Source organism: Malus domestica, chromosome 16 (assembly GCF_042453785.1).
Source record: "Malus domestica chromosome 16, GDT2T_hap1".
Classification (NCBI taxonomy): domain Eukaryota; kingdom Viridiplantae; phylum Streptophyta; class Magnoliopsida; order Rosales; family Rosaceae; genus Malus; species Malus domestica.
Genome location: NC_091676.1, coordinates 10,563,185 through 10,578,883, shown reverse-complemented (window position 1 = coordinate 10,578,883; position 15,699 = coordinate 10,563,185). Strand labels below are relative to the sequence as shown.

At 37.3% G+C, this 15,699-nt stretch overlaps 2 protein-coding genes across 5 annotated transcripts; both read right to left on the bottom strand.

The window, feature by feature from the left end:
• Nucleotides 1–2,227: 2,227 nt before the first annotated feature.
• LOC114821993 (probable inactive DNA (cytosine-5)-methyltransferase DRM3) lies at nucleotides 2,228–8,993 on the bottom strand. Of its 2 annotated transcripts, none has more exons than XM_029095764.2 (11): nucleotides 8,640–8,993; nucleotides 7,912–8,000; nucleotides 7,695–7,823; nucleotides 7,410–7,506; nucleotides 7,071–7,117; nucleotides 6,718–6,825; nucleotides 6,265–6,364; nucleotides 5,459–5,571; nucleotides 4,649–4,751; nucleotides 4,228–4,307; nucleotides 2,228–3,705 (listed from the first exon to the last, which is right to left on the bottom strand). In XM_029095764.2, exons 3-11 carry the CDS (start codon nucleotides 7,815–7,817, stop codon nucleotides 2,338–2,340), a joined length of 2,139 nt encoding a protein of 712 aa, XP_028951597.1. In that variant the 5' UTR covers nucleotides 7,818–7,823; nucleotides 7,912–8,000; nucleotides 8,640–8,993; the 3' UTR covers nucleotides 2,228–2,337. The 2 variants fall into 2 exon arrangements, with proteins under 2 accessions (XP_028951597.1, XP_028951600.1); XM_029095767.2 differs by having other exon boundaries at nucleotides 8,452–8,811.
• Nucleotides 8,994–10,721: 1,728 nt separating this feature from the next.
• LOC103416258 (YTH domain-containing protein ECT3) lies at nucleotides 10,722–15,126 on the bottom strand. Of its 3 annotated transcripts, XM_029095595.2 has the most exons (9): nucleotides 14,890–15,085; nucleotides 14,717–14,784; nucleotides 14,137–14,200; nucleotides 13,883–14,024; nucleotides 13,723–13,796; nucleotides 13,182–13,631; nucleotides 12,467–13,006; nucleotides 12,110–12,322; nucleotides 10,722–11,715 (listed from the first exon to the last, which is right to left on the bottom strand). In XM_029095595.2, exons 3-9 carry the CDS (start codon nucleotides 14,182–14,184, stop codon nucleotides 11,089–11,091), a joined length of 2,094 nt encoding a protein of 697 aa, XP_028951428.1. In that variant the 5' UTR covers nucleotides 14,185–14,200; nucleotides 14,717–14,784; nucleotides 14,890–15,085; the 3' UTR covers nucleotides 10,722–11,088. The 3 variants fall into 3 exon arrangements, with proteins under 3 accessions (XP_028951428.1, XP_028951427.1, XP_070671782.1); XM_029095594.2 differs by lacking the exon at nucleotides 14,717–14,784 and having other exon boundaries at nucleotides 14,890–15,126; XM_070815681.1 differs by lacking the exon at nucleotides 14,890–15,085 and having other exon boundaries at nucleotides 14,717–14,857.
• Between the last annotated feature and the right edge of the window lie 573 nt (nucleotides 15,127–15,699).

The following is a 15,699-nucleotide window of genomic DNA, read 5'->3' as shown; positions in this document are numbered from 1 at the left end:
TTTTGTTTAAACTCAGTTGAACTTGAGATTTTTTTAAATTTTTTTTATGCATCGAAAAAATCATCATATGACTTTAAGTGCGTAGAGATACTCTTAAGTCTTAACTAACTGAACTACATGTGTCTTGCAATACTTTTTGTAACTTGAAAGGAAAAACACCATCAGACAAAAAACTAGTTGGCTAGAAAATAACTACAAATTTACATCCCACTTGCAAAATCTAGGGATTTCCATTTATACATGAATTTTTTTATATAAGTCATCGTTACTGGACCCCCTATGTACTCTGAATTCTATTTGTTTTCCCTCCACTACTATCATTGCCCATCATTTGCGACATTGAAGATCAAAGTGTTGGTAGAAAGAAAGCATTTTCCAATTGGAATATCCTATCCACATGTTCCATAAGGAGTGACTCATCAACTTTAAGAGAAATAATAATATAATAATTACCCAAAGTCCATTTGCTTTGATTATTATCTCCGGCTTTCTCTTATAAAAGTGAAGTTATGATTTTCAATCATATTTTATATACGATACTAATTTCAAGAAATGATGTTTACACTTTCATTTCTGGCTTTCTTTATAAAAGCGAAGTTATGATTTTCAATCATTTTTTATATGCGATACCAATTTTGAGAAATGATGTTCACACTCTTTTTGATCATTTTGCATTACGCTTTCTGACCATTTTGTCATCATTTACTTTTGTTTCATACCACGAGAATGAATAAACCAACGGGGTGAAACAATGAACGAAAAATAAATAAATAAATAAATTGACGAGTGCAAGAAGAATAGGAGATGGATATAGACCGTGAAAATCATTTCCAGAAATTATTTCCCTTGTTAGTTCTATATTTTTATCTTTTATGTTTTCCTATCTTTATTCAACAGAAATTCTTCAAATGGGACAAATCTTACAAGATTACAAGAGCTAATTGACCGACCATGTTGTGATGATGATCGACCAACTACTCACATCGTGCAACCATCCAAGTTGGAAAAGATATTTTACTTACGAGATTATAAGTTGTCCTTTTCATTTAGAAGCGTGACAAACATGGCAAGATGATCGACCAACCACTCCCATCGCGCATCCATCCAAGTTGGAAAATATATTTTACTTACGAGGTTTTAAGTTGTCCTTTTCATTTAGCAGCGTGACAAACAGAGCAGGGGGTAGCTTCATAATTCTTACCCAGATAATTTAACAAGCCAAAAGGAAAAGAGATTGGATGTGTGAGCCACATAGTCCTCCAATTGGGAAAGGGATCCTCTCCAGATTCCCTTCACCTAATCCTCCTCATCGAACAATCCGGACCCTTGAAATTTGATCTAACGACTACAAACAGGAGGCTCCTTTAAAAGTTATAATAATTTTAACCGTTTGATCAAATTTCAAGAGCCCGAATTGTTTGATGAGGAAGATTAGGTAGAAGGGATCCGGAGAAGATCCCTTTCCCTCCAATTGTAGGCCAACAATGAATCCCCAAATCGTTCCTTGAAGCAGGAGAGGAGAAGGCAAAAATGTGAAGTCTTTGTCGATGGAGATTTCAACTTTCAACCTCAATGATTTTGTCTCGCACTAAAACTTAAAAACCAAACCCTTTACGTCTGAGCCACCCAAACTTTAGGGCAAGAGACAAACTAAACCCACCATTATGTCACAAAAACAAGTTCTGCAATTTCTTGCATGATGAGCAGCGACTGATTCGATGGTTATCCAACTAGTGTTCTCAACGAGGACGAATTACACACTTTAGATGATCAAGTCATGTGCTTATCTCATCCCGTCAAGTTGGGCGAGACACTCGGATATACCAAGAATATATCCACCTCTTCCTATATCTCTCATCATCATGCGGCGTGAGACAGTCAAGAACGATGAGGGTATGTTTTTCCAGGGACAGCCAAGAATCTCCCCAACTTCGGAGCCCCAACCGTGACACTTGCAGCAAGACAGACATACTAAACCCACATATTGGTCCTCATGAAAATTTTCATTTGTAGGACCATTCCCTTTACATATGATTCTCCTTCAAGCAGAAGAATTTTGACAGTTGTCTACATAATCATCAATCGTATTGAGTAAAGACTACGATGAATATTCCAGAATCAACATGATTACCATAAACTATGCAACTTATGCACATAAAGTAGTCAATATATGTTAATGCTATCTTGTTTCCGTGTGTGTGTGTGCGGGGGCGTGTGTTTAGTTATCTGGAAGTGGCGTGTAATTCTCAAGCTCATTTTTTAAAGAAAGAACTAGTCTTACTTATTCTTAAAAAATTAGATGTACCACAAAATCCATTATGAGGAGCATATGAACTGTCAACTTTTTCTTTCTGACATAGTTCTCACACGTTGCAAAACACGAACAAACTCATAAAACAAGGAGAAGTCAAAACCTGGGATAAAGTCACTCTGTGGAGGAAGCTTAGAAATTGAGTCACTGCATGGCTGCTGACAAATGATAAAATCAAAACCACCAAATTTCCTCATCAAATTTTCAAGCTTGTTACTTGTCAACTTTTGAACATCTTCGATCTGCTCCAACTGCCCAGTTTGTCTAGTTGCCTCCCACCACCTTCTTAGGATCTTCCTCTTTGTTGCAGAAGTTTCTACAGATACAACTCCTTTCAATCTAATGCCAAGCCGATGTAAAGCAACTTCAACCCCACCTATCCCACTGAAAACTGAGAAGACTGTTAATCCTTCTGGGTACATAGACTTCAGCGCAGAGAGATGATAACCCAAAGTATCTGTCTGAAAGCAATATTTGAGTGAGAGAAGCCTTTCTACTAAACTGCTCTCAGCAACTTGAGTGTGACTCGTTGGGTAGCCTAGGATGCGCTCTAAATATTCAGGCTCCACAGGGCCCAATTTGTGTTGTCCAACCCACACAAGATTAGATGAGCGGCAATGATGAAGGATGTCTCTCTGTTGCTCAGAAGAAGGCAGTCCATGAGAATTGGAAAGCATCCTTCCAAGCCTATCACAAAGATGAGATACCCCACTGGTTTCAGAACTGATGCACATCACTTGCTTCCTTGTATCCCACGAAGGCCACCATTTCTTTGTATGTGGCATTGCATCCTCAATGGTCATCGGTGGCTCAGGAAGGATGCGAAACCTATCCTCGGTGGGGAGATTGTGTACATAACCTTCCCTTCTGCTCAAGGCCGAGAAGAATTGAGTATTCACGTATTCAGGCTGAAGGCCATACAAGAACTGAGAAATTTTTGCCCACGAATCATATGCTAAACTCACAATATTTCCATAAAAGAAATATGGAGGTTTAGCCACCATTTGATTCACACTCTTACCAGGATTGTTGTTGAAAAGTTTTGGAATTCCAACTTTGCCAGTTTCAGGATCAACTTTTTCTTCCATCCATGTTGTGTCAAGGAAAGAGTTTGAATTATCAACATACTCTTGTTTTGGCCTTTTCCCTCTACGTTTTTCTTCAAAAGCTGCCTGTCTGGAAGACCTGAACTGAGGAACAGCATTCGGAATAACATTTGAATCATCACCAATAAACTCTTGCTTAGGCCTCTTCCCTAAATTGTTTGCTAAAATACCACCCCTTGATTGAGAAACTGTATGTGGATAGAATTCCTCGTTTTCAACTTTGACTGAATCATATGATCCTGTAGCATAAAATCTGGAACCTGTTGCACTGCGTGAAGGGGCTGAGTACTGCGCCAGATACATTGTTCCAAACATTAGTAAACCAACATAAATGATGAATGATAAAGACTATATAATTTCAGAAATAAGCATGTTATGAGAGAAGAAAACAAGTAATGACTAATGAACATAGCCATTAGAGATAAAACTTATATTTTAACTTCTGACTTGTAAGAACAAATGAACAGAAACCCGTAAAACATGCATGAGATTATGCATATGTGCTTCAACAAGGAGATCCAAAACTTGGTAAGGTCCTCTAGGGCCATTTATTTTGAAAACAAATATATCATTATTTGAAGATAAAAGATTAGGAATAGGTTCAGGTTGTCAACACAATTGGCATCTCTCTCATATATACATAATGTCATAAGTAAATAATTTCACATTAGAATGAACTACTTGTGGCACTTAGGTAGCAAAAAGCACTATCAAAATTTTATCTGGACCATAAGAAGCTAAATAAATTATCCAAACACAGCATGTCGGCACATGAAAAATCATTAAATGCTTGTAAGAATGCATCCCAACCTTAGTTTCTTCATAATAGTTTCCAGAAATTTGATATTTAAAGATCGAGTCCGCAAGTTCTGAAATTGGAGCTCCTGAACCTGTAACAGCAAATGACTGTTAAAACAAGATTCGGTAAAAAGCTAATAAAATTGTATCACCCCGCATAGCAACAAGGTGGTATTAATCATGTTGTAGTCACAAATGATTCATTCCCTTCAAAGTCCAGTAGACAGCATCTAACAATTCACATTTCAAATAAACTTTTTGTGTTGAATGGAAGTTGGTTGTAATGTCACCACTAATGATAATATTAACATAAAGATCACGATAAGTATTATTTTTGGGGTTACAAGTTACAGCATCCATCTGAAAAATATTGTTACATTATTTATGTCGTTTCTTTCCAGGTCAAGTGGAGCAAATTATATAAAAGACTCACCAAACTTTTCAATTGCCCATGAGACTTGATTCTCAGTGAAACCCATTTCAAGCAGACGGAGTGACATCTCCATGGTCCCATACAATTTTTCATCATTAACATCCTGCCAATCAGAAGGTCATATTATTAAAAAATACACTCCCAAAAATCACACAACTCAGACACTTGGTGAAATAGCTACTAGACAACACGGCAACTATGTAAATGCATGTTTCAGATGCTTTTGCAAAATTGTTGCTTCAAAAAAGAACATTTAATGAGAGAAGAGAAAAATCCTGCCCTAGTCCATTGTCATTATGACAGGTACTTAAACCACCTTTCTCACCATAAAGACTTCTGTATGATTGCTTAAAGTTGGAGGCGATGAGCTCAAAGGTGAAAGGTAAACTTTGTTTTCAGTAATCTCTTAATTAAAATCGGTTAGAAGTAGGACATGAGAAAATGTAATTCCAGAAACCCAATGGAGCAAATGGAAAAGAATGCAATATATTTTAAGAGATAATATACAGATATTACCCAATGATGTCCAATTATGCATTTCCATAAAGTGGCATGGAAAAAAACATAACCTACATGGAAAAGAATTGACAGATGTAATGCTATGTATATTATTTAGTGTCCAATGGGATTAGCAAGCAAAGTTCAACATTCCACAAACTTTATGTGTCAGGCATATGCATTAGTTTTTTCTTTTCCCAAAAGACATGAAGCATATGTCGGACAAGTATCGCACAAAAACTATTAATTTTGTTGCCAATATCCAAAATGTCATCAAATGGATAACAATTTAATCAAGGATCAATTGTAGACCTCGTTTTTCTCTTCACCACCATGAGTTGTATCATCTATATCATTTTCGAGTTTGACTGCTGTCTGAGCAGCAAATATAAAATCCACCAAGTCATTAATCGGAGCGTCTTCACCTGATATGGAGCACAACGAGATTAACCAACCTACATTGAAATGTTGAACATACTATTGTAGGAAATTTTAAATAGCAGGATTGAAAAGAGATAAAAGCCAAGGTGGAATATCATTATCCAAGCAATACTGATTCTTTTTTTAAAGAATTTATGCACGTATTATACAAGTTTGACAAACATGAATATGAAATGAATTGTGCTACCCAGGAGCTTTCTTAATTGTGTATTATATTCATAAGATTAATATTCACCATACACATGCTCAAAAAGACCCATATAGAGTTTGAAGAGATTCCTACTTTTCCAGAAGCTTTCTTATGTTATGCAATATGTACTCAAGTTCCAATAATGTAAGTTTGTGGAGCTCTTCCCTGGTTCAACATCAGTGAAACTGCTTACAGTAGTAGCCCTAAACTTAACAGGAGGTATAGATCGGAATAAGCTTCATTCCATACCCAGATCCTTAATCCAATTCCACAAGAGTGTATTCATATGCCTCGTTGAGGAGCCTAAAACCAAACACATTGGGACTTATCTACGTAACACATTGGGAAAGTACATGGAATTGCAGATTAGTCATGAGAGCAAAAACTGTCAACTGGTGAGTGCTCCCTATTTTTTCTGTTCAATATAAAAAACCAATACAAGTCAAACATTTTCATATAAAATTAAAATTTAGAATTTTCAACCTACCAAGCTTATCAATTGCAAACTCAATTTCATCCAGAGAAAAATTCATCATCAGTAAGGATGCCCTTTTTTCCTCATTAAGTCCATCTGGCAAATCAGGCTCCTGTCAAAAGTTAAAGAAGCCTTAGCATGTGCAAATTAAGACAAACAAATCACATGAAAAAACAAATATCACAATAATGAGCTGCTCCTATTACGTTCATCACAAAAAGACAAGAGAAGCGACTTAGTTGCTTTATTAGAAAATTTCTAGATAAGTTAAGGTTGCTATGTCTTAAGCATCATACAGCACTTGTCACTGAACTGCATAATGCAGTTTCAGTCACAACACTACTGGCAGCATTGGAAGTCACTAACACGGTTACCAATGACTTGTGAAGATCAATCACAACAAGTATCCTGTGTATGTAAAGGATAGATTAAGAAAACAAGATCACAGCAGTTTTTGCAGGTTACCTCTTTTGGTTCAGCAATATTAGGAATCTCCGGAGCACTGCTTGCATCCTTGTCATCAAATAAGCTATCCAGAGAATCTGATGATCCAGAATCTGACTTTTGAGAATCCTGTTCATTCCAAAACAGGTTGACTATAAGCACTCAAAATTCCTTGGTGGATACGTGACGTACACTTAAATGACAACCCAGTGATAAATTCACCGGCCCTCCCACATGCAAAACAGTGAGATGGTTGTACCAATGCTAGGACGTTCTCTTCAGTATTTCGAATTGAACTAAGAAATGATTTTGGGAAAACCATTCAACTAAAAAACATATGCAATGGGAACGTCAACAAAAAATATGTCACTTACTGGATATGACAAAAGTGTCTCCAATAACACTTCTGTGTCACCTTCACCTAGATTTGAAGAAAAATACTCAATCATCAAAATTTTATAGGAAAAAGACATTCAAATTGCACGATCCAATATAGATATCAATATAATGATAATAAGACACTGAGTGCATTAAATAGGGAACATCAAGACTCTGTGGGTGTACGAATGTGCGTGTGAGAATGTATTCAGCCCAGGTTTAGTGTTGTTTATTTATAATATTCTAAATCTACAGTGCCACAGGTAACCCCACCAACCCTCACCCACATTTAGTAAGATCAAATAGAATGGAGTTCACAGTTTGGCATGACCTACCCTTTTCTTCAATCACTTTGTCCACGAGTGATGGTGAAAATCCCATTCCAATCAAATCTGATCTCAAATTGCTACCCGATGAACTTGCGACATTGTTCTGGAATTGCAAGGGAAGAAAGGAAAAACAATGTAAGTGAATAACAACCATTATATAACTTAATTCATACATCATTTCTCAGCCAGTTTCAAAATTGTTCACAATTGACTTAGTATGATCAGATATATCATGTGTGGTGAAGTTTCTCCATATGAACTGGCAAAAGTATCATAAAATGGTGGGCATACCCCGAAATGGCCTGAAAATGTAGGATCTGAATGCAACTCATAATCCAAGATCTCTTCTTTAGTAACAATTGCCTTCTCATATTCCCGTTCTGAGGAGCTTTTCCTGTTTGAGTAATTTGTCATATCGACCTACAGAGCAGAAATAGAGAGCACATAAATACACGGACGACATTCAACCATCTCCAAAGGATTATGTAGAGCTACTGCATAAGCATACCTTTTCCGAAATGAAACAAATAAAGCAAAGATAGAAAAGGTGAGTTTACTATGACAACAATCTGCATAAGCTAGGCCGCCAGTCACACTCTGCAAGAAAACAACCATCAAGTTTAGACCTTTCAATGGGGCGTGAACCAATAAATAATTTCTTGATTCGTAAGGTCACCATTCAGCAATATCTAGTTGATTATATAGTGCGGAGAATCGTCTTCTGCATTATACTAGCAAGCTACAAACCGTGAAATCTATATATCTAACCGGTTAGATCTCTTTTGTACTTTCGCATGAATCACCTTACACTACAACGACGCACCTGTAACGAACCCTAGCGAAAGCAATCCGGCGTACGAAGCCATGCATTATATTTCTTACATAAAAAGAAAGTGCTTCATTTGCAAACATACCAGATGCTCAAGGTGCAATTATGAAATAGAATAATATACTTAAGCTAAACCAAAATTCACATACCTAATCACCAAATCAGTCATGCAAATTCACACAATTAATGCCCCTAATAATTTACACAAAAAATTCCTACCTTCCTCCATTTTCTCAGCAACCAAACGGACCGGAAAGGAAATGCAATTACATTAGAGCGGTAATGAACAGAGAAGGAAACAAATTTAAGAAAATAAAGTCTAAAGAGACGTTATAATCTTCAGCTATGATAATTTGAGCTGAATGAAAGAAGGAAGCGCGAGTGCCGTTCTGTGGTCCGGGACGTACTTGATCGGAAATTTCAACGGCCGGAGCGGAGAAGAGCCCATGCGGCCGGTGCAGCGGCGCGTCGACTGTACTCACTCCCGCGGGAGAAAGGTTCGTTGGGAAACGAGCTGAGAGCTGCGAGAATCGCATAGGGCAACTGAATCACTGACTTTTTTTACGGTCTATGAAATCTAACCAACAGGATCCTCTCCGGATCTCTTTGTGTGAGAATTACGGAATTCGTGAATCTTATTCGTTAATTATACATCATGCAGTAGTTTTTGTCAAGTAATTCAATTTTAAATAAAAATATTTAAAATAATTTTTAACCACACGATTTATGATGAACGGACAAGATTGATGGATTTCCAGAATAGGATCTGACAAGGATCCGGATTCGAAATCTAATACTCCTCAGAGGTTACGGCGTCACTGACTGCCGTTAAAGCCTCTTCTCTAATAGGAGGAGAATCTCCGTTGTTAAAAAAGAGGGGTCACGGGCTTCCGTGCGTTTACTGACTGTGTTGGTGGTGGGCCATGCTGTCGGGGAAAGGATGCATGACTGACATGTGTCGTGATCAGGTTTATTTACCCGCCTGATTTAGCACACCAACTGCTTGTCGCACTCCGCAATGGTTATTAATTTCAAGAAAGGGTGGTGTTGTTACCATCAAATCCACTCAATCATTTATTTTAGATCTTTGAAATTTGATTTAATAATTAAAGTTATTATAATTTTTAAATGAGTTTCATATTTTTAGTTATTGGATCAAATTTTAAAGGCTCGAATTTGTTAATTGAATGTATTTTGTAAAAAGGATCTAAAGATGATCCATTTCTTGCTGTTACCACCTTCAATTTTTTCCCTTTCCACTTTCAACAAATTTTGATAAAATTATTTCGCTGATGTCTATCTTTTTTTTTATCAAACAAAATAGGACAAAAAGTTATCTACATAAAATTACAAAAAAGAAAATTCGAACACAAAAACTTATGTGAATAAATACTCTTAATTAACTAAATTACACCGTACTTGCACTGAATTGACCTGACTAGAATAAATAACCCACTAAATTTAATAATGTTGAATAACAATACAAATTTCGATTTGTATACTTTATCTAAGCGAAGAAGATAGAGAAATAATGAAAGGGTTTGAAACCCCAATGCAATAAAGTTAAGGAATGTGATATACACACACTTCATTTTACTTCTCACACATCATTTGATAATTTCTGTCCATTGATCTTCTTCAATTCATCTGATCCAACGGTTGAAAATAAAAAAGATGTGTGAGAAATAAAATGGAATGTGTGAATATCACACCCCTAAAGTTAAAAGCACAATCCCCTAACTACAATGGCAAACCTACTCTTGCTTCACCATTCCCCTCTATTTTTTCCCTAGGATATTGTTATTCACACACTCATTTTTACCTCTCACACACCCTTATAAGTTTCGAGCATTGATTTTTTTTAATTCATTTGATTCGACAGCCGAAAATTGAAAGACATGTGAGAAGTAAAAATATATATGTGAATAACAGTATCCTTTTCCCTAATCCAAGAACCCATGCTTTTTTATTAAAGGAAAACTAATTAAAAATGTTTGAAAACTTTGAATTTTAACGATAAAAACAAAATAAAAGATAAAGTAAATAGTACCAGAATTAACTTTTTAGTGTAAAAATTTGATTTTTCATTAAAATAAACCGTACCAAAATTTTTTCGTTAAAGTTGTCTTTTATTAATGGAGTGGTACTTCCACAGGTTTTCAAAGAGAAGAAATGAGAAGAAAGAAATGTTAATAAACAAGATTGGTTGAAAATATCGCCACACTTTATCAGATTAATAGGGCTGCCTCTGCCTGGTGAGCAAGTTGGGAGTGGTATCACCATCAGGTTACATGAAATACTAGAAGTAGAAGCCATCAATTGCATATCGCCAAAAATGACGGTGCGGCATGCCGGACGAGAAAAGAGGTACATTCACTAATACTATACCACACGCATCGATTCAATCTAAATGTCAGAAATAAACAGTGTGCAGTAAGAGAAAAGCGATGCAAAAAGCCACTCTATACAAAAAATAAAACAAACTGAAGTAGGGAGACAAATACCACTTTACTCTCAAGGACTGACAGATAATGTTAATTGCTAATAACAGAATTCTTTTGTATCTTGATTTCTTGAATTATATCAATCTGTATTTTCCACCTGAATTGAGCAACAAACCCCCGCCCCTACCGCCAATAAATCCAGGATGTAACTAGAAAGTATGGACCAGAAAACAACTGGAGCAAAATAACTAAAAGAAAGGGGGTTAAAAACAAGAGAGACAACATCAGAGTGAGTATTGCATTTTACCATTTGCCTGTAATCATGACCTGAGTATCATAAACCCGGGATTTGATGAACCCCGCCAACAAAGCAAAATGTATCCGATACAAGGAACTGTGAATGACTTCCGAATCATTTCTGTTGAGGTTGAGCAGCCTTTTCGATAATGGAGCCGCCCTTCTCTAGTCGTAACGCTCTAGGATCCAGAGGAATTGTTCCAACCGTTAAATTACCCAAGGATTCAGCATATCCATTAACTCTTACGGGCATTGAGCCCACGGTGACAACATCAACCTTTCCAGTGTTAGTAACAGCAGCTGCTGAAGATTTTGATCCTGCCTGCTTTGGATTAATAGTGAGGGAACCAATTTCTAAGGTAGACACGACATCATCTTTTGCTTCAATTGCCTTCTGCTCAGTGTTTTCTTTCTTGATACTTGTTTTAGCACTAATGTTGGAGGAAACCTGCTCAGCAGCAGAGACCGTAGTCTTTTTTGAGTTGTTTGCATTGTCATTAAGTTTGGTGACCTTTTCCTCCTTAATACAGGGCAGCTCACCCACAGAGTTGTTCAGCTTGCGAGGGGGACCCAGCCCAGTTACTAAAAATGGACTTTCAAAGCTTCTGATAAGAAACCTGCCTCTCTCTTCCTGCATGATTTTCTGACGGTCTTCGTAGTACATAAAGTCATCTAGTAAAGATGTCTTCAATGTGTGATTCTTGAATATTTTCAGAATCTCCAAGCCTTTCTTATACATGACCTGCACAGTATAAAAAAATAATCAACAACCAACCTAAGAAATCATACTTGATGGCACAGAGACAGTAACAATACAAATCCATTTTTCAATGATGAGGAATCCATTTTTCGTAGCACATACGCGTATACCCTAGATTTCAATTAAAAGCTATGAACCTACTTGTGGTTGGATGCACACAAACATTTAACATTCAGCCCGGTCCGGCAGCGTGCGTTCCAATCCTCCAATTCACATTTCTCAGTAACGACTATACATGATTAACCATAAGACATGACTTCTGACTCTATGCTATAGCTAGCTAGCTACGAAACATCATATTGTGAAAGTTGCCCAACTATTCACCCACAATGGAAGATTTAGTTAACGTAGTACAGGGAAAAAAAATCTAGATTACCTCTTGTGTATCCCTGCTATTAGTCACTGGCTTGTTTTCATTGTTCTCCAATACAATGTGCCTGAAACTGTTATTTGGAACATCTTTAATGATGTGCCACTTAACAGGGAAGCTCCCACTCCATTTATCTTGCTGCCAAAAGTCCATATCCTTGTTAAAGTCAACCGGGCCACCCATCTCCGCTATGCCACAGAATTGACCACTTGCATTAACCTGTGCATAGACAATTCAATATCAGCATAACCCAATGAATCACTAAAAACCTTGTTTCAGATGGTTTATAAATGAGGTAATAGATAAGGGTTTACAATTATATGTTTTCAACAAAAAATAGTCAGCAGGTAAAACACAACTCACCGAAAAGAAAAGGAAGATAGGACAGGCTCTATGTTTTCCTGCAGCTATTCTTTGAGCATCTTCATATGCACTAGTTAGTTTCTTGTTGCCATGGGGTGTGGATGACCAGACATTGTATTTGACGCTTTTGTGAACATCATCCTCGCTGTATGATTTTATTACAAAAAACTTTGCATCCGCATAGTCAACTGGCAGGTCATCCTTATTATATTTATCAGTACGGATAATGATGTTTCCTTGTGCATCACAATCTCCTGCCTTGGTCGTATAGGCTTTCACAGCTAGTTGATTTTTTAACCTATTGATTCTAGGACCACAATTTTGCTCACCCAATGCCTCTAGGCCACCATGTACATCATTCAAGGCCCTGCCAACATGAAACTTTGGTCGAAGCTTACTCACAGCACCACTTCCCTGAGCACTAGATCCAAAGTTAGATAAGCCATTACCGACGGGGATTTCCACCTTGAAATTATTAGGCAATACTTTCCCATTTGGAAGTTTATCCACAGACGAAATTGACCTGGATGCACTTCTAACCTGTGAATGCATAAGGGAAAAAAATCAGAACAGTCTGTTTTAAAGGTCTTCAAAAGAACCAGATATCAATACAGTAACAATTTTATAGGTGAATGAAGATAATCTACCAGAAACTCTATTAGTATTAAACTCCCAACATGTAAAAGACCATAAAACTGAACAGAAAGAGTAATACCTGATTAACATGTGATGAGGGTGGGGTTGGAAAACGACCAGAAGAAACGCCTCCATGTGTCGCAGCATGCTTGCTTGATCCATTACCCCTTTGACCTTCTGATACTTTTGTCAAGGGATTCATCTGATTTAAAGAGGACTTCGAGGAGTTAGGGAAGCCTCCAGAAGCTGAATTTAAGTTGTATTTGACCCCTTCTCCATCGGGTCTAGTAACTGATGCTCCATTATCAAACAAGGAGTCAGGTGAAGTGTTGGGAATGGCATCTGGTTGAACAAAAGGGATATAGGAAGGTGAAGAGACAGAGTTCTGATAAGGGGGGATGGTATACTGTTGGCCATCAACGCCTATCATAGCACCAGGTATGTAAGGATTGTATGGGTTGTATGGAGACTGTGCATATCCATAGCTAGGTGTATAGTATACAAAAGGCAAACTTTCATTTTGGGCACCCTGTTAAAAAGAAACGAATTATGAGAATCATCACAATAATCACTATAAGTACCAGAAGTATGTGGGTGTGTAAGAGAGATAAATCACTAACCGTGTACTGGATATCTGGACCATCAACTCCAAAAATCCTACGGTGGTCCTCCCATTCACCAGGTGATTCAAATCCTGTCCACATTATTCAGCACAATGTACAAATGAGACAAACGAACCATCAAATTGATCTACCAAAAGAGAGGGGCCAATATATTTACCTGTACAGTAATACCCATAGTTTGTGGCAGCGGGATAATACATGCCCTGATCAACAACAAACTCAGGAGCTCCATCGTTGTACATAGCTTCAACTTGTTCAAAGGGAGTTGGAAAACGCAGGTTTTGTTCCATGTGCGGAATCTAAAAGCCAAGACACAATCACTCATCAAATCAGCAAGAAGTCACAAACTGAATTCACCAAGCAAGAAATATTACTCCTCAATCCAATGTCAGAAGAATAGTAATAACATACCATATAAACCTCATCATTCGCATGCTCGGGAACATTATACATTTCCATTCCAGTACTGCCACCCCTATACAATACCACGATACAGAATGCCGTCATTCAGTAGAGTCAGGAAAGTAAAATGCCGAACCATCCTCAAAAGAGTAAACTCTCTCTAGAAAACAACAAGGCACCAGTTGGTACACAAAAATCGTTCCCGTTATCAATAGTGCCGGCACAAATCAAACACTGTTCAAATCAATTAAAGAATACCCAAACAATAGAACAGAAGAATTGGCTTCTTCTCCACCATATAATCATGAGCAGCAATCGACACGATTCTTAACCCCAATTTAGAGAGTGTAATTGAACTTATTTATTTTAATTTTTGCTTACAGAGAGTAAATGAGGTATGAATTTTCAGCTACTATATGGCAACCATACCAAAAATTAACATGTCCCGAGCAATACCAAATAAAATTAGATCTGATTAATCTTAAAAACAGACACAAAACCTAATCAAGGCGAAAATTCAACAACTCTAACAAAATTATTAGGGATAATTGTTTTCGAGAAATTAAATTATATTCCTACTCTGAACTACCTTCTGATGCTCAAGAAATCGAGCACGGAACCTGTAAACGCAGCGAAAAATAGAAGACACGGACGAAACTGCAAGGAGACTATAAATTTGAGCTCGGAAAAAGCTCAGTTGCTGAATTTCTAAGCAAGGACGTAAACGAAAAGGAAGGGGAAAGTTTGAGTGAGGGGAATTACCAAGAAATAAGCTGAATCAATCCATAGTTGACCTAGAAAGTTCTAGGAGACGGGAATCGATGAATTTGCAGAGAGTAGAGGGGCTTTTCTGCAACATTATATATAATATGTATATATATTTTTGTGGGCGAACCAGACGCGCTTAAGAAACCCTAACCATTAAGGAACAAGGAAAGGAAGGAAGGAGAGAGAGAGAAGGCGGTTTTGGTGTGTGAATGTGTGTAATATAGAGAGAGCAAAGGAGAGATACCCGCAATGCGCTGCGTTTCGTGAAGTGGGAAACTTTTCAATTTCGCGGTACGTTAAATGTCGAGATTACCCCCTGAGCGGCAATGGGAAATCTCGAATACCGCCACGCGGAAAATGCCTAGCGGGAAAGTGGTGAATTTTGTCTGGTCCGCTAATAACTTGCAACGACGCCGTTCTGGGAGAGCGGTGTCATGCTCGCTGCCTGTGGTTTGTTCTAAAAAAAGGTGCAATCGAGTTTTCACAAATGTGCCGACACAGCCATCGCATACGAGTGGCGGGTGCAATTTTCTTTTTTTTCTTTGTTCTTTTTTCTTTTTTGGAAAAAAAAAACATCAAATTACTGGCTTGGACCTACTATAATCTTTCAAGTAAAACTTAAATTTTAAGTTTTAAACTCATCCATACTTGCTCTAACTCTTAAGTCAAAAATGAGTTTCGGATTAAAACTCATTTCTCCAGACTGCGAGAATAAACAGCTGTGAAATAAAGCAATAGAGTGTTTGGTAAACTTTTTTGTAAAAGATCTTTTAGCAGAAAAAGCAATGTTAAAATGTTTGGTAA